The sequence below is a fragment of the Psammomys obesus genome, unplaced genomic scaffold, assembly GCF_907164565.1.
Source record: "Psammomys obesus unplaced genomic scaffold, mPsaObe1.curated_primary_1811, whole genome shotgun sequence".
Taxonomy (NCBI): domain Eukaryota; kingdom Metazoa; phylum Chordata; class Mammalia; order Rodentia; family Muridae; genus Psammomys; species Psammomys obesus.
Window position 1 is genome coordinate 29261171 of NW_026592118.1, and position 19041 is coordinate 29280211.

At 43.3% G+C, this 19041-nt stretch overlaps 1 protein-coding gene across 8 annotated transcripts in view; it reads left to right on the top strand.

Annotated features, from left to right (window-relative positions):
* Positions 1 to 18922, top strand: part of Akap9 (A-kinase anchoring protein 9) — a 132171-nt gene extending 113249 nt beyond the window's left edge. For all 8 annotated transcript variants that reach the window (XM_055612829.1, XM_055612821.1, XM_055612827.1 and 5 more), the window contains 12 exons: positions 1014 to 1233; positions 1889 to 2039; positions 6673 to 7341; positions 7763 to 7965; positions 8389 to 8494; positions 9888 to 10070; positions 10941 to 11141; positions 11864 to 12096; positions 14620 to 14705; positions 15773 to 15902; positions 16412 to 16551; positions 18393 to 18922. In XM_055612829.1, the coding sequence (XP_055468804.1) occupies positions 1014 to 1233; positions 1889 to 2039; positions 6673 to 7341; positions 7763 to 7965; positions 8389 to 8494; positions 9888 to 10070; positions 10941 to 11141; positions 11864 to 12096; positions 14620 to 14705; positions 15773 to 15902; positions 16412 to 16551; positions 18393 to 18430 (2360 nt within the window). In that variant the 3' untranslated portion in view covers positions 18431 to 18922. The remainder of the gene's footprint in view (positions 1 to 1013; positions 1234 to 1888; positions 2040 to 6672; positions 7342 to 7762; positions 7966 to 8388; positions 8495 to 9887; positions 10071 to 10940; positions 11142 to 11863; positions 12097 to 14619; positions 14706 to 15772; positions 15903 to 16411; positions 16552 to 18392) is intronic.
* The last annotated feature ends 119 nt before the right edge of the window (positions 18923 to 19041 follow it).

The window sequence follows — 19041 nt, forward strand, 5'->3', positions numbered from 1 at the left end:
TGTAGCCAAGGGTGATGATGTTGAGCTCCTGGTAGTCTTGTCTCTACCCTCCCAAGTTCTGGGAGTGACAGGTATGCACTACCTCACCTAGCCCAAACTATTTGGAACAGCAGTCATGTTGGTATGACGCTAACAGGGTATGTATTCTGTTGTTTTACATCTTTGCCAACCGCTGGTATGGTCAGACATGTTGCCAGCCTGCTGGGTGTTCTGTGCGCACATATTAATGTTTTAATTAACAATTTAGATGAAGTGATTTCTTCCCTTTTCCCATGATTACATACTAGCTGGGTTTTGCTTCTGTGCGTGCTTAATGGGTACTATTCCTACCTTTCAGTAGGAGCATGTTTTAATCAAGCTGCTTAGAGAGGAGTGTTTATAATATCTGCTGAGAACACTTGCTACCTCTTTAGCAATTGTGTTTCATATAGTTTTAAAGACAGAGCCACATAGGTTCTCATTTGTAATTGGAAAGCTGAATCATAGCTGGGCATGGTGGCTCATGCCTGTGGTCCCCGGATTTGAGTAATTCAAACAGGAGGTATGCTGAGTTTCAGACTAGTATGGGCAGGATTACAGGGTTTAGAGAGCTTATCTAAAAGAAACAGTAATAATTGGTGTTGTAATTGTGTCGTGGGTAACTCCTGTAAATGTGTGTGTGGCTATCAGAAGTCACTGGAATCTTCATTGTGAATGGTTGGCATTCCACATATACAAACATACAAGTTCCTGTCTACAATAACATGGGAGCATTTAAAGTAGTGCATTTTAAGTCTTGCATCAATTAATGCATTGTTACATTTTTGTCACTCCCCTTTGTTTTTAATTGTGAAGCATTTGCCCCTCGTGCTCTAAGAAAAAGATGCACTCATATAAATTCCCAGTTTGGAGTACCAGTTGATGATGTCTTGGTAGTATTCTCCTGAATTATAGATGAGTTCTTAGGAGGAAGTACTTACCAATCACACATGCATTGCCAGGCCATCTTTTACTGCCATTCTCGCTCCCTGTAGGGCTCCTGGTCTGTGGTATGCAGCAGAAGCCACCTCCCATGCTGGAAATTCAGGGGGAACTCAGCAGCCTGAAAGACAGAGCGGCCGAACTGCAGGACCAGCTAAGCTCAGAAAAGATGGTGGTTGTGGAACTGAAAAGCGAACTCGCCCAGACAAAACTGGAGCTAGGAACAACACTCAAGGCCCAGCATAAGCGCCTGAAAGAGCTGGAAGCATTCAGGTGTGCCACGCTGCTTTAGTCTGAGGGTCTGAGGAGGAACAGTACTGGTTAGTCATAACTGTTAATGCAGATAACACATAGAGTTTAAATAGCAGAAGAATGAGTGGAGCAGGAAAATTCTTGCTTCTCCCAAATTGAAAATGTGATCATGCTGGCCTATCCTCTATGACTTTTGTTCTAGTCAACAATTATTAGATATAATTTTGGCCTCTATCTTACTACCAACTAACTTTAAGTGATGTTTAATCTCATGCGTTTAGTTGGCTAGTATCTGTCAAGTGTTGGAATCAAGACTGCACTGGAAAAGAATGTTGTACTGATGTGTAAAAGCTGAGGTATTCTGCTTGCCAGAGGCATGCTGCAAGGACACGTTTTTATTCTGGACATTGATTCCACACACACAACTTCACATGCTTCCTCTTCTCAATAAAAGACAAAAGAAGTTAATTCATATTATCTTTCTGGTAATGGAGTAATTATTTACAATAGTAAATAAGTTGTATGGATGAAACAGTAATTCATTTGAAGTAAACCAGCCTGGGAGCCTTGACTTGACATACCATAGTTTATCATATACCTCAGTATTGGAAGGCAAGCTCCTCGTTATGATGATACCATTCAAGATAACGTTACATTCATGTTCTTCCTCATTTAGGCTAGAGATTAAAGACAAGACGGATGAAGTGAATTTCCTTAGTGACACATTAGCAAGCGAGCAGAAGAAGTCCCTAGAGCTGCAATGGGCCTTGGAAAAAGAGATGGCCAAGTCAGGGCACCAAGAAGAACAATATAAAGAAGAACTCGAGGTAACGTCTCTGTCCTGGAGAATCCTCAGTTATAAGGCATTCTCTACCCACTTGTCAGCCTTCTCTCCTCTAATACATTGAGCCCATGAACTCCCACAGGCTTTCCTTTGTCTTTGCTGGTAGTCCACTGGGATAGACGCGCCTCCTTCCCTGCTGCTTTGACTGATACCCTGTGTTAGGACACCTTTCTAAAAACCCGAGATTCAGTTATTTGGATTTGGCCTGTTCTCTGTGCAGTTTATCGCTGTCTTCCCTTGCCTTCCCACACCCCCTCCAGCCCCTCTCGGACAGACGTGCCCACCCGCAGGCACACACGCACGCTTGCCCTTGCTTCCCACCAAGTTCTCTCAAACTTGCTCAGGCTCTTGGTTCTCCATTCTCAAACCTCCTGAGGAGCTGCAATTACAGGCCACCAAGCCCAGCAGTATTGTGTTTAGGGTCTTTTTAAATGTTTATTTTTATTTTAGTAGGTGACTGTTTAGCCTGCATGTGTATCTGTATACTGTGTGAATGCATTAATGCAGGCTAGGTGATGGCATTGCATCCCCTGGAACTGGAGTTATAGCCATTTGTGAGCTGTCATGTTGGTGCTGGGAATTTAACCCGGGTCCTATGGAAGAACAGCTAATGCTCTGAACCACTGAGCCATTTCTCCAGCCAACCCAGCAAAGTTTTTAATGATTATATGCATGGAGCAAAGTTTGCTCATAATGGACTCTGGCCATTTTGTATCAGTGTCCTTATTTTGAAAAACTGAGACAGTAGAATTCAGTTTCTGTCTTATCCTACCAGAAATCCACATTGCAGATGTAAGAGTTGTCATAATATTGCAGCCATGACTTGCTATTATTTGCACACTTTTTTTAAACTCCTAATTTAAGTGATAGATTTCATTATGGCATTTCATACATGTCATTCTTTTTGTTTGTTTTGTTTTGTTTTTTGAGATAGGGTTTCTCTGTGTAACCTTGGCTGTCCTAGACTCACTTTTTGGACCAGGCCAGCCTTGAACTCACAGAGTTCCCCTGCCTGCCTCTGCCTCCCAGAGTGCTGGGATTACAGGCTTGTGCCACATTTTTTTTTTTAATTAATTTACTTTGCATCTGGATTGTAGCTTTCCCTCCCTCCTTTCTTCCCGATCCTCCCCCTCCCCTTCCCCCAATCCTCCTAGCCTCTGTCTTCGCAGAGAAGGGGAGGCCTCCCATGGAGATCAAGAAGCCTTGGTATACGAGGTTGCAGTGGGACTAGGCATAGCGTCTCCTCTTGTGTCTAGACAAGGCAGCCTAGGTAGGGGGCAGGGACCTAAAGGCAGACCCTGTTCCGCTCTCAAGAGTCTCACATAAAGACTGAGCTACACAACTGTTAGGTATGTGCAGAGGACATAGGTCTGTCCCGTGCACGCTGCCTGTTTGGTGGTTCAGTCTCTGTGAGCCCCCTGGGCCCAGGTTAGCTGATTCTGTAGATTTTCTTGTGGTGTCCTTGACCTCTTGCTCCTTCAGTCTTCCCTCTTCCTCTTCCACAAGATTCCCCAAACTCCGCTTAGTGTTTGGTTGTGGGTCTCTGCATCTGTTTTCATCAGTTTCTGGGTGAGCTTCTCTGATGATGGTTATGCTAGGCTTCTGTCTGTAAGTACAGCAGAATATCATTAATAGTGTCAGGGGTAGGCTGTCACTCATGGCATGGGTCTCAAGTTGGGCCAGTCATTGTTGGCCATTCCTTCAATTTCTGCTCCATCTTTACCCTAGCACATTTCATAGCCAGGACAAATTGTGAGCTGAAGGTTTTGTGGGTGAGTTGGTGTTCCAATCCCCCCATTTGGAAGTCTTTTCTGATCATGATTGGTGATCATTTCAGGTTCCATATTTCCCATTGCTAGGAGTCTTAGCTAGGGTCACCCTCATAGATTTCCTGGGAGTTTCCATTGTCCCAGAGACCCCCCCAAACCAATTCCAGTTGTCTCTCCCAGTACTTGCTACCTCCATTCTCCCCCAACTTGATCCTTTCTCCTCCCTTCCTTATCCATTTCCTAACCAATTCCCTCCCTCCATCCACCCCCAATGTCTATTCTATTTCCCCTTCTCATTGAAATTTAAGTGTCCCCCCTTTGGCCCTCCTTATTACTTAGCATCTTTGGGTCTATGGATTGCAGCATGATTATCCTGTACTTTGTGACTAATATCCAAATATAAAAAACGAGTACATATCATGTTTGTGTTTCTGGGTCAGGTTACCTCATTTTTTAGTTCCGTCCATTTGCCTTCAGATTTCATGATGTCCTTGTTTTTAATAGCTGAGTAATATTCTACTGTGTAAATGTACCGTATTTTCTTTATCCATTCTTCAGCTGACATCTGGCTTGTTTCTTGTTTCTGGCTATTATGAATAAAGCTGCTATGAACATAGTTGAGCAAGTGTCCTTGTGGTATGGTAGAGCATCTTTTGGGAATATACCTAGGAGTGGTATAGCTGGGTCTTGAGATAGAACTATCCATAATTTTCTGATAAAGCGCTATATTGATTTCCAAAGTGGTTGTACAAGTTTACATTCCCACCAGCAATGCAGGAGGGTTCCCCTTTCTCCAAATCCTGGCCAGCATGTGCTGTCACTTGAAGTTTTTATCTTAGCCAATCTGAAGGGTGTAAAAAGGAATCTCAGAGTTGTTTTGATTTCCATTTCCCTGATGACTAAGGACATTGAACATGTCTTTAAGTGCTTCTCAGCCATTGGAGATTCCTCTGTAGAATTCTCTGTTTAGCTCTATACCCCATTTTTTAATTGGGTTATTTGGTTTGTTGATGTCTAGCTTCTTGAGTTTTTTATATGTTTTGGATATCAGTCATTTGTCAGATGTAGGGTTGGTGAAGATCTTCTCCCATTCTGTAGGTTGACATTTTGTCCTTTTGATGGTGTCCTTTGCCTTACAGAAGCCTTTCAGTTTCATAAGGTCCATTTATTGATTATTGATCTTACAGTCTGTGCTATTGGTGTTCTGTTCAGGAAGTTGTCTCCTGTGTCAGTGAGTTCAAGGCTCTTCCTTGCTTTCTCTCCTGTCAGATTTAGTATGTCCAATTATATGTTAAGGTCTTTGATCCACTTGGACTTAAGTTTTGTGCACAATGATATATGTAGATCTTTTTGCATTCTAGAAGTCTTGGAGAGGTCAGGGATACAGATGTATACCTAAACACAATAAAGGCAGTATATATCAATCTAGTAGCCGATATCAAATTAAAGGGAGAGAAACTTAAAGAAATTCCACTAAGATCAGAAGCAAGATAAGGCTATCTACTCCATATCTATTCAATATAGTACTTGAGGTTTTAGCTAGAGCAATAAAACAAGTAAAGGAGATCAAGGGGATAAAATTTGGAAAGGAAAAAGTCAAAGTATTTCTATTTGCAGATGATATGATAGTATATATAAGTGACCCCAAAACTTCTACCAGGGATCTCCAACAGCTGATAACCACCTCCAGCAAAGTGGCTTGTTACAAAATTAACTAAAAAATAATCGGTAGCCCTCCTGTATACAAATGATAAATGGTCTGAGAAAGAAATTAAGGAAGCAACACCCTTCACAATAGCCAAAAATAATATAAAATATCTTGGTGTATCTCTAACCAAACAATTGAAAGACTTGTAGGACAAGAACTTCAAGTCTTTGAAGAAAAAAATTGAATACGCTATCAGAAGATTGGAAGGATCCCCAATACTTATAGACTGGTAGGATTAACATAGTAAAAATGGCCATCATATCAAAAGTAATCTACAGTTTCAGCACAATTCCCATCAAAATTCCAACACAATTCTTTGTAGACCTTGAAAGAGCAATCAACTTCATATGGAAAAATTAAAAACCCAGGATAGCTAAAGCAATAAAAGATCTTCTATACAATAATAGATCTTCTGGAGGCATCTCCATTCCTGTCTTCAAGCTGTACTACAGAGCTATAGTAATAAAAACTGCATGGTATTAGCATAACAACAGGCAGGTTGATCAATGGAATAAAAATGAAGACCAGAAGTAAGCCCACATACCTTTGGACAGTTGATTTTTTACAAAATCTATGCAATGGAAAAGAGAAAGCATTTTCAGCAAATGGTACTGAACTAAGGTGACATTCTTTGTTGTCATTCACTTCCACCCTCATTGCCTTCTCATGCCATCCTCCTGTTCCTTTACTCCCTGCACAGAGTCCCTTTTGTGCTTTGATTTCACATACATTCCATGACCTCTCTTCTCTCTCTAAAAGATGGTTTCCTCCCTTATGCTCATAATTCTTTGCTTATCATGAAACTGAGGAACAGTTATTTTCTTGGGACTTCATATATGCTCTTAAATGTTTTTTTTAAAGTATGCTCCATTAATATATTGAAAAGGTAGCATAAAACCACATAGATTTTAAAGATCGCCACTTGGACAAAAGTAGTCTGCTTTATATTTAGCCAGAGAAGAGTGTGTTTATATCCTTGATGCAAGCAAGCCATTTGGCTGTCTCCTATCTACTGGATAACAATTCTGTCTTCGGTTACCAGATGCTTCCATGTTGCTGTTGCCAAAGTCATGGTCCTATACCTTAAAAAGTACTTTTAATATTGATGTGTTCATCCTAAATTACATTTTTGCTTCAAGGATCTGAAGTTTTCACTTGAGGATCAGAAACGAAGAAATGCACAGTTAAATCTACTTTTGGAACACCAGAAGCAACTACTAAATGAATCACAGCAGAAAATAGAGTCACAGAAAGTGTTGTTTGATGTTCAGTTATCAGAAGAACGAGGCCGGAACTTAGAGCTTCAGGTGCTTGTAGAGTCAGAGCAGGTTAGGGTGCAGGAGCTGCAGAGTACCCTGGATAAGGAGCGGGTGCTGCATGCCCAGCTGCAGAGCCACAGTGATGGTGGACAGCCCCCACCAGCCTTACCTTCTGAGGACCTGCTGAAAGAACTCCAGAGACAGCTGGAGGAAAAACACAGCCGCATAGTAGAACTCTTGACTGAAACTGAAAAATACAAACTGGATTCCCTACAAACAAGGCAACAGATGGAAAAAGACAGGCAGGTTCATCGGAAGACACTGCAGACTGAACAGGAGGCAAACAGCCAGGGCCAGAAGAAAATGCATGAGCTGCAGTCCAAAGTGGAAGAGCTGCAGCGCCAGCTGCAGGAGAAGAGGCAGCAGGTGTATAAGCTGGACCTGGAGGGAAAGCGGCTGCAGGGGATTATGCAGGAATTCCAAAAGCAAGAGCTAGAAAGGGAGGAAAAGCTGGGAAGTAGACGACTGGTGTATCAGAATCTTAACGAGGTAAATTTCCGTTTCTTCTATGGTATTTGTGAGGGCCGTATTTATGGCTCAGTGGGGCAGATCTGCAGACCTGCGCTCAGTCTCAAACCCATATAAAGGAGGAAAGAGAGAGCCAGTTCCACAAAGCTGTTCTCTAACCTCTAAATGAACCCTGTGGCATGGCCACACCCACATATTCACATGCACACACATAATGCTTTTATTTAAGTTATGAGTAATTTTAATATTTTAAGATAACCTTAATATTTTAAAATATTTTTAAACTTTCCATCATATTATTGAGTTATTTAAATAGTTATGTTCAAATTATCCCAAAATGGTGTCTTCATTTGGAATGTAGATAGTAATTTTGTTCCCTGAAGAAAGAAAATAAAATGCTGCTCATTTGCGAGTATTTTCTTTTTCTGTCCAAAAATGCTAGCCACCCATATGGAACTATACTGATGACCGAACTAGAAATTGGGTTCTCCAGCAGAAGATAGGAGAAACCAAAGACACAAACTACTCACAGATGATAGAAATGAATGGAAGAGAAACTGGCCATCATGACTTGGAAATAATCACGCAGACACTGCAGCATGTGGCTTCAAAACTTCAGCATGTAGCCCAGAAGGCCGGCAACAGGTTAGACTTCCCCCTGCTATATAAAAATGACACTCTTGACAGCTCAGCCGAGAGGGAGAAAATGGTGGACTTTTGTTTTGCTGAGAGAAGGTCTTACCATGTAGCCCTGGGTGGCCTAGAGTTCACTCTGTAGAACAGGCTGTCCTCAAATGTACAGAGAAATCTGCCTGCCTCTGCCTTCTGGGAGTAAAGCATGCAACACTACAGCTATACCCAAGAAGAGATATTTTAAAGATAATGCATGTCTACATTCGATAAGATTCTTTAGTGGAACTTACACATCCGAAAACAGCTAACTTCTTGAACCAGAAAAGGGGAACATTAAGAGTCAAGTGACAGGTAAAACAAGCATCCCTAGCCGCTAGTGTGTGTTAGGAAGTGTCATTGTGAGGTCTGTTTTGACTTTTTGTCTTTTTCTTAAAGACTACAGTTTGAAGCGGCGGGCGATGTTGCTTTTTTTTGGATTCAGGAGAATATTGATGGAATTATTTTTCAACTACAGAAACTAACTGGCCAGCCAGATGATGAGGTAAGACTTTTCAAAAGTTCTTTGTAGAGAGAACAGAGAGCAAATCAAACTATGAATTGTTTAAAAATTGGCAAACTATAAGAGTTTTGATTGCTTTTTATTTGAAATATATAGGGTTTCTCTTCCCCAACAAGAGGTATTGAGAGTTGGGGGAAATAGCATTCATTGTTGTCCAGTTAACCTCTTCTACAGACACCAGGCTTCTCAGAGAAACCTGGCTTCCCTGTAGCCCATGAGCTTAGACTCCGGCTGCATCTCTCTTCACAGCTGACTGTTCTGCGGAGCCTTTGTGACTTTGTACATTTGACACTTTTGCCCCCCTTTTTTTTTTCTTTTCTGAGACAGCGTCCCTCTGTGTAGCCTTGGCTGTCCTGGAACTGGCTATATAGACAAGGCTGGCTTCAAACTCAGAGATCTGCCTGCATCCTCCTCCTGACTAGGCCAAGCCCAGCAGTAATTAACTTTCTTAAAACCATGCTTTTCTTGCCTTCTTGTGTCAGTATTCTCACTTCACATGCTTTCGGCCAGGGCTGTCATCCTTCCGCTTCTGTGGTCGTCTGCGCTTTTCTCTAACTGCAACCGTGAACCTCCCTGGTTCCCACCGCGTGACTCTCCTGGCCTTGGTGAGCACCTGAGAGTTCCAGGTGCTGTTGGGGAGTCAGTGAACAAAGTGACAAGAGTCTCCCTGTGTTCAGCTACTGTTTCCTGCGCTGTTGTGGGGTAGTCCTCTGACCCGTGGTCCAGGACTGTGTTTTGGAGAAATGTTTCCATAGTGACCCCGTAGGAGCCTCACAGACATGTTCAAACCTGAACTTGTCTGCTCTTCCACTTGTCCCTCATTCCCCTTTCTGGTTGTGTAGCACCCTATTTGGAAAGCTGGAAGTTGCCATAGGCCGCATTCCCTCACCTTTACCTGCACATGTAAGCAGACACACGCCATATCAATGTCCATCCAGGTGCAGTTTTTGTCCCTAGTCACCGCCTCAGTCTCTCCTGTGTAAACTCACAGCTTCCTAAGCAGACTGTCAGGTACCATGGATGTGTATCTTTCCCTAAGCTGTTGTACCTCGTGCACTGCTGCCGTTTGTGGTGGGGCCTCCTAAAGTCGCCTGGGCTCCCTGCTGCTGTGTTTAGGTCTGACATCATAGCATGCAGCAGCGTTTATTCTGACAAAGTGATACCAGCTCCTTCAAAGCAGCACGCCCTTGCTGTGCCCTGTGTGTGCTCGCCTGCTTCCTGCCCCCACCCCCCCAGCTGTGCTCCTGCTTGCCAGGTTTCTGCTAATACCAAGTACCGGTTCATGGACTCCATTTGTGTCAGTAGCGATTGCTTTCACATGACTTACTTATGCCCATGTGTGTCTGTACAACCTTGTGTCATTTTGATTTTCCAGCACAACTTAGCGCATCCCAGTTATTCTTGTGGCTCCCTGACAGAAAGCCTAATGAGACAAAATGCTGAGCTAACGGGATACATCACCCATCTGACTGAAGAAAAGAATAGTTTAAGGAGCATGGTCATGAAGCTGAAGGAACAGCTCAGGTGTTACTGGCGCGCAGGAGCTGGGAGAGGCCACGTACGTCTCTTTTTGAAAGTGTTTCAAAGTTAGGTTCCTGTCTCTAGTTTTACTTTTAACCATAGTCTAAAAACATCACGTACAAATCTTATTAGGATATGTGGAAAATACTACATGTGATAACAGTAATAGTAAAAATGCCTATTACTGGGGAAGGCTTCTGCGCCACACTCTGGGTTATATACGTACAGAGTTACCCACCTCATCTAGTCGTGTACTTGAGAGAGCCAAGCCATGACCAGCGATCCCATGATCAGCGATCTGTGCATGTTCCCTGAATGCAGACACACTGAAAGACGTGTTCAAATGTACATATAGGCTATTGTTTTTAGTTACTAGGCTTATGACCAAGAGAAAGATGGTGTTAATAGCACGTGGTGGCGCGTGCCTTTAATCCAAGCACTCGGGCACAAAGACACATCTCTGTGAATTCAGAGCTAGTTGATTTGAATTGGTCTACATTGCCAAATCTCTCCCTAGCAAGGGCTGGTGTTACTTCACCCAGGAGATCCTGTCTCTTTAAAAAAAAAGAAAAAGAAAAGCTGTTAAATTTTATATTTCAGGCCAATAAGCTACTCTGAATTGAAATTTGTCTTTAAAGTTACAACAAAAAGGGCTGGTCTCTATATTGACCCTTATATTGAAGGGTAGGGAAGACTGGCAAAAGAAGGGCATAACTAGCTTGCTCCTGGAGCCACCCTGAGACCACCCCTCCCCATCTGTCCAGCCTCAGCAGTGGCGCCACTTACCCTGTCCCTAGTCTAGACCCAGACAGGGCTGACTGTACCGAAGCTTCCCATGGGCTCGGAAGGTGAGGCTAGGTAAGCCGTTGTGCTCGTGAAAACGGTGTGATGGGCCATGTCTCTGCAGTCTTCCAGGTTTTCCTTTGCTACCCATGCTAACATTGAAGCCATCGTCACTTCAGAAAAAGAAATCTGGAACAGAGAAAAGCTAGCTCTTCAGAAATCCTTGGAAAGGGCGGAAGCAAAAGTGTGTAAACTGAAAGCCGAGCTGAGAAATGACGCTCTACTCCAGAACCTGAGCACTGACGCGGAGCATGGCACCCTGCAGGTAGGCAGCATCTCCCGTAGACACGCATCCCTCTTGCTGACCCTACGTGAATAGACCACGTGCCCCTGGACGTCTCTTTTCAATCTGCCATGACCACAGTGTGTCTACCTGTCACAGATTTGTAGAGAGGCAGGCCCAGAGCCTTACCACATTCAGCTCTGTTTTTCTTGCCATCAGCATTGCGGCCCTACGCCCCAGAGCTTCGTCTGCTGGTAGACAAACAGAAGGATTCACCATAGTGTCCACTGAAGAGCATCGTGCCCTGTGAGTGGTCACTCTTACGCTGAGAGGAAGGCAGCATGTAAGGCTGCCTTGACCAGTTAGCCTGAGTCCAGGGTGGAAAGGAAGTAGAGTGTTTGGAATATTTATTCCAACTAGGGAGTGAACATACAGGGACAGAAAACAACATATTTAAGAAGCTAAATGGATGAGTGACTAATTTTTTAAAAATACAGTCAGTATTTTAAAAACATCATGGGATGACAGAAATATTTGCAATAAATGTGATTAAAAGGGCTAACCTCCAAACAAATACAAAGTATAACTCTGATTTTAGAATTTGTACTCCAAAGGCATTTTCCATCACATCAGTTTGGCTGCTACGGTAGACAGCAGCCTGGCATGTGGTCTAATACTTACTCTTTTTTTATTTAGCAGTCTTCCTCTAGAGGACGTTTCAAATGACTCCTCACTGTCTCTCTTCTTCCCGTCATTAAATACAGAGAATTTACAGTAAATATTTGAGAGCCTCAAGTTTCCGAAAAGCTCTCATATATCAGAAAAAGTACCTGCTGCTGCTTCTCGGTGGTTTCCAGCAGTGCGAAGACACCACCCTAGGGATGCTTGCCCAAATGGGGGGACACCCAGCCTTCACAGAGCCCAAAGCCACCACCATCCACTCCAAGGGATTCACCAGGTTTCGCTCGGCCGTCAGAGTGTCTATTGCAATTTCGAGGTAAAGTTTGAAGAATATTCATTTCAGCCATAATCCCCCTCTCTAAGAGGGTGCATGTGTGAAGTGGGCACTGTAGACTACTTCTGTTGAATTCTCTCGAGATCCCCACCCTGGAGGCAGAGCCTTTGTTCTGTGTAAACCCCTAGAAAACGTCTTTCCAGTTAGAAGGAGCTGATGACTCCAGTCCACATTGTCCTTTAAAAAACAATCCAAATAAGCCCAGCTTGCACCCACAGATTTTAATGGGAAAAGGTTTTCCTGAAAAGTTACTGCTTAGGCTGGTATATATGTTTATCTTTATTGTTAAAGTAAGCCGCTCCACAGTGCTTGCTGGAGAAAGCCCTGGTCTAAGTCTGCTCGCGTCAGGGTTGGACTCTCTGGTGTTTTCATCTCTTCCCTCGCAGTCCAGGCTAGGAACTTGGTATCCGTCCTGCTTGTGGTTGCAGTGAAGACCCCAGCTGTCTCCCACCCTGTTGGCATACTTTTTAACTCTATTTTATTTTGGTTTATGCCTCTTCCTCTTCTCCACTACAGGTCTTTCTAACACCCCAACACCAGGTAGGAGAGAGGCCATAGTTTTCCTTAGCTACTTCCTGCTGTTTAGGGTTATCGGGTTTCTTGGGGCAAGTCCAATCCTCATTTCAGAGTATCCCGACTGCTTCTGGTCATACTGCATCAACAGCAACCAGGAGCAGCAGTGGGGGAACACAGCAGCATCATTCTTCCTTGTAGCCCCGTTTCTCTGTCTGGGCTCTAACCTTTATTCCCTCTCCAGAGTCCTCAGAATTAACCTGCAGCTGGCAAAGAGCCCCTTTCAGAGCCTGTACGACTCTACTGTGGACTCTTGCTGCTGTGGACAGTCTGAATCGGTCCCATATCCCACACCTGGGATTAAAACAAAAACATGTTCACACATCATAAACCAAAACTTCCACAACAACCCCTGGCTTCCATGATCTATGCTTCTCCTGGGAACCCTTCCCTTTTGTCTCAAAGAAATTTTGGTTTTAAAAAGTTCTGCCAGTCAGATAGCATCTGATACTTCTTCAGAGGGCTTAGCTGTTTCTCCTTTTCCTTTCTTTTTAAAATTTTTATGTTGTGTATATTGGCTTTGTGTCGATGGTATGTCTTGTGTGCCACATGTGTGTCTGGGACCTGTGGAGGCCAGAAGATGTCAGATCCCCTAGGACTGGAGTTACAGTCTGGTGTGAGCCACCATGTGGGTCCTGAGAATCAACCATGGCTCATTCAGAAGAGCAGCCAGTGCACTCGGCAGTCTCTGAGCAGCATTCAGTTAAAAACCTGTGCCATGTTTTCCAAAGGAAACTAAGCAGAAACCTGGAAGCTGTTCAGAGACTGCCATCAAGAAACTTCATTCACAGACAAGGCAGGAGGAAGTGACAAGCTCAGGGACCATAACCAACCTGCCCTGGCAGCTCTCGGCGGGAGCCAGGGTTTATCTTACTGCTGGCCGCTGATCTGCCTGCTCTTCCTGTCCTCACCCTAGCTCCATGGCTCCACTCCTCCTTTCTTGCTTCTCATTCCCTTCATCACCGTGTATAGGGTAAACCAGGGCAAGCCCGATGGGTACATTAACAGACAGCACCTGCCTGATGACATCTCTTTCTGCTGGAAGAGAGCAGAAGGCACAGACCGTAAGAGACACTAGGTGGCCTGCTGACATGACAGGAGTTAGCGAGGAATGCTGAGGAATGACAGAGGCTCCATGAAGGTGGAAGGCAATTATCAAGCCCCTCCTCCCTTTAGGGGCTTGACTTGAGATGGGATCTCACTGTGTCACTCTGGCTGTCCTGAAACTCACTCTGCAGACCAGGCTGGCCTCAGATGCCCAGAGCTCTGCCTGCCCTTGCCTCCAAGTGCTGGCAGTAAAGGGGTGCACCACCATCACACCTGGCTCACCCTCCCTTCTTGCCCTGGTGTAGGGTCACACTTTGACCCTCTGAGAGTTGAAGCCTGAAATTGGCATTAAGAAATTAAAACTGCTACTCCAAAATGTTCAGTTGCCCAGGACAGAATGGGCAGTCAGCAAGGAATTCAAGCTAGCTGGTGACACACCTCCATTCCTTTTGAAACCGCCACTGTTTTTGTTCCTGATCACATACACGGTCTAATGCTACCCCTGTTTACCCTGCCTCCGCTTACTGCCTGTTGAAATCTGTTTTCTCGTCATCTTTCTGACCTCCATTCTTTCCTCCTCTGCTACCTCTCACCCTCTCGTTGCTCACTTTTCTCTGTTCACTTTTGCTCTTCATCTCCCACCCCTCCACTTACATGGCCCTGTTAGAGACATTGGCCTCTTGGGGAGTAAGGGGGGCTCACGCCCTGCCCTGTGCCTGGTGATTTGGCCATAAACCTGTGACGTATGTGTAGTCTAGCCGAGGCAGTCATGTGACTTTGCTGAAATGTGTTCTGTGTTCATACTTAAAGGCATGATTTGGGGGGATGTACATGTTGATACGTATTTGGCTGTGCTTTGAGAGTTTGTCTTGGGCTCTGTTTTAGAATGAAATACTTGGTTCGGCGGTGGCAGCACCTCACATGTTCTAATTCCATCAATATTAACAGGGATGGCTTTGGACTGAATCCAGGTAAGGTCAAAAATGGCATAGTTTCTGTTTATGACCCAGAAACTGCTATATATGCAATGGCCATCAAATAACTAAGTCTAATGCTGATGCTGCCCAAAGATAGTGAACCCCCTTTGATCAAGGCTGGGGACTTTATTTCAAGACTAGAGGCTGGTTTAAGAGCACTCAGTGTGCACTATTTTTTTGTCACAGACTATTTTCTGTCACAGACTCTCCCATGTCTGTGACAGGCATACGGTCACTTGACCAGAGCCATAGAGAGCACAGGACTGTTGTGGTCATGTGGAAGAAGTATGGTTTGAAGTTGTTACAGTTTAGCATTGTGATGTTTCTGATGTGTCTGTGATGTATATCCTAATGGTAACTTACAATTAGTTACAATATGTAGTAACTTATAGTTCCTGCTCTCCGCAGCTAGAAATCAGTAGGGAAAAGGTTAAGGCTGAAACAGGCTGAGGTATAAGGTCGTCAAAAGTCGGACACAGAATTACAGGACACACACTGCGGTGTCAGTACTGTACCATGTTCGTGCTCCTGACAGCTGAGCAGCTTTGGTCCCCGAGTGTTTTAGGGATGGCCTTACACCGAGATGAGATTTTTACCATAAGGAGTTGTGTTGGCACAAAAAGTTAGCAAATCTTTACTTCACAGCCTTTTTTGTTTGTTTTGTTTCTGAAAAAGATAGCATACTGAAGATAAGATTTGGTTACATTAGTGTAGTATTTTTATCCATATCATCTTTTAATACCCCTCCCCCCTAAGGCACACACTCAAACCCTTCCCTCACTGTCTTGGTACAGCTAGGTATTTTACAAGGAAAATATTCCAATGAGTTTATTTTCTTTGAAGCATAGTTCTTGATACCAGAAATAGCCATGTTCAAAAATAAAGAGAAACCCACTGCCAGGCTCTCTGGTTTGAACTGTTGTCCTTTAGCAGGAACTGAAACTGGCTGGAAGGAGTGCCCCGTACCCCACACTATTCTCTTAAGCCCTTACTGCTTTGTAGATAACTTCCAAGACTTGGTACATTTTTCATTGTGATGATATATTTGGGGATTGTTTTAGGTGTTGAAAAGAATGAGCCATTTTATCATTCTGCTGGTGGACTGGAGCTGTGTGCAGAACCAAGACACACAGTATACCGCTCAAGGCCAGAGCTGGACTCTCCTAGATCTCCATTACCAGGTCAGAACAGGTAAGAACTTACCAAGCCTGCCTGGAGTAAACATTCAGTATTTCAGAGAGAAGTAGACTGTAGGGCTTATGGCATCTTTGCATTATGAAGCTAGACGTCTTTAGTTATGTGCAGTTTCTATATCTTTAAGCTTAGACTCGAATCTACTTTCTAATTTCTAAATGGTTTCTAAAGGCATAGAAAACACAATTTATAGATGGTGTTTATAAATATTGCTGTAGGTATTGAAAGTATTGATCACCATCCATTGCAAAAAAAAAAAAATACTATAGACACATGAAAAGTTTCTTTACATAGACCTAGCACTTACTGAGCACCTCTTCAGGCGTGTGCTGGGCCTTCTTATGATGGTGTCTTCAGGTTTACTGAAGAGTTACTTCCTTCTTATACTGTAGTTAGATGTCTGGAAGTATAGAGCAGGCAGTGTATAGAGCAAGGAAGAGGCTGACTGGCAATTTGGCTGCATTGTTTCTGGAAAATTGGATTCCTGAACATGCTTTCATCCGTAGGTACCCGGGTACTCCAGCAGATTTAAATTCTGCTTCCCTGGCCTGTTCCCAACTTCAACAGTACGATCCAGACAAAGCTCTGACAGATTACATCGCTCGGCTAGAGGCACTGAAAAGGCGGCTTGGAACTATCCAATCAGGTGCTGGATTTTAACCACTTCTCTGTAGCAGAAATGCTAGACCCACCCATGTCTCTAACTCCTCAGCATGCTTCTTTAGGTTAATCAAATCTTGTAGCTCAGTGAGTAAGTTCCTGGTTGTCCCAGCTTAAACTCTGACCAGCAGAGAGCTGACTCTACTACAGATACTCTACCTGTATCTACCATTGACAGAATGATTTGGTAGTGTCTTCATTCAGATTAGACAGAACGTATGGTGAGCACCATCTGTAAGGTATTCTGCGTCTGAGGCCCACTGCAGAACTTGGTCCTAAGAAGCATGTGTTAGAAAGCAGCAAGGTGGAGAAGGCAGAGCAAGCCCTGCCCTAAGCAAGTAACGCAGCCGTTGTCCCAACTCCATTGTCCTTCTACATGGCATCCAAAGAAGCCATCCCTTGTCAGACCCTGTAAGCATCATCTTTCTCTCCGTAAAAGCTCAGTGGCACATGTTCATAAGGGGCATATGAGGAGAAGGGGGGGAACTGGGAGATGAGGGAGAGGCTACAGCCTAGATACAAAGTGAATAAATTGTGATAAATAATAATATTATTAAAATCATTTAAAAATAAAATTATTATAAAAATAAAGTAATAATAATAAAAGGAATAAAAAGAAAAAACAGTGAACTTTAAAGGGCTGGAGAGATGGCTCAGCAGGTAAAGGTGCCCGCCTCCAAGCCTGAGCACCTGAGTTCAATTCTCATGACCCACAAGATAGGAGAAAACCAACTCCTACGAGTTTCCCTCTGACCTGCACTGTAGAATATCACCTATACACATATACAGATAAAAGTGGACTTTGTATGAATAATCTTGTATTCTCCTCAGAACTATATACAAAGTGTCGTACTTTCTGTAGAGGGAGATTTCATTCATCCTGAGGAAACTTCCCTGTCTTCCTTCGCTCACTACTGGCCTGCAGACCAAAGCATTTCAGCTGACGTTATTGTGCTGGCGATCCACTTGATTCTGTTTGGTTTTGTTGTCTGTGAACGGGTGTTTTTGCCTCCATGTGTGTCTGCCTGATGCCTGCAGAGGCCAGGAAAGGACATCAGGTCTCCTAGGACTGGAGCTACAGATGGTTGTGAGCTGCCATGTAGGTGCTGGGGATCAAACCAGGTCCAGCTCTTCAACCCCTGGTCATTTTCTAAGGATTCTTTTTCTATTAATACCGCATACTGTGGAATAGAGTTATTTAGTTTAACTTTTCATTCAGGAAGTTATTTCTTTAACAAAAGTGACTTTCAGAGCACTCAGGAAACACATTAGCATTGTCTCTCTTGCCTTGCTGTTGGACCAGACATCATGATTTCTAAATACAGGCAGCCTTAGAACTAAATTCAAGTTATGAGGGCTGAAGAGACGGCTCTGTGGTAAAGAGCACACGCTGTTTTTGTAGAGAACCTGTTTCATTCCCAGCACCCAGTTTCAAGTAGCTCCAGCTCCAGGAGCCCCAGTGCTTTGGGGCATGCTGTACCAAACTCACACATGAGTATTTATGCATACACACAAGCATACACTAAATCTTTAAAGTGTTTTTTAAGTTCAGGTCTGAAGACAGTGAGGTTTTTTTTGTTGTTGTTTTGCATTTGTATGTGTATGCATATCTTTGCTACAGCATGGGTGTGGCATTGAGAAAAACTTGCAGAACCCACTATGTGGATTCCAGGGATCAAACTCAAATTTTCGGGCTTGGCAGCCCCGTGGCCATTGACACATCTCACTGGCCATCAACATTTTGACATGGTTTTAAACAGATAATCTGCCTCTGTCAGCCGCAGCTCTGATACAGGCAGCGATCTAATTGTCTTTTTTCTTTTACAGGTCCATCTACTCAGTTTCATATTGGCATGAGGAGATAATCCTTTTAAACATTAATATTAAATAGATTCCCTTTTGTAAATCAATGGCTCTTTTGTGCTTTTGTATTGTGAATATTCAATGGGACCAACACAAACACAGCTTATGATTGTATACAAATCCTTTCCAGCACATGAAGACAAACTGGAGTTTGTGTATATAAGCAGTGTGTGTGCTCATGCACAGTAATCATTAAATTACATGTATATTTGTGGAATGCTAATTTAAATGATTAAATTATAAACTGTATTTATCAGATGGGTGAAAAGGTTAAACTTTCTCAAATGACAATGCTGCTGGATGTGTTGCTTGGAGCGTCCTGCGCTTTTCTCCAAAAGCTCCTGAAGTTACATCTTCCTCCTAATATATTTGCTACTGGTGATGAAGACAGCACATTTCACTTGTAGAGACCTATTTTTGTATAATGGTAAAAGTTTGGAACTTTATGGGGTATTTTGTCAAGTACTGAAATAAAAATGACTTCATCATTTTCACCATACTGTATTTGATTTTTAACTAAGCCACAGCTCAGGGTACCTATCATCTTGTTATTTCTCTCACGTAGGGAGAATTTAGGATTCAAAAAGTGATCTTCTCTCTCCCACCATTAAAA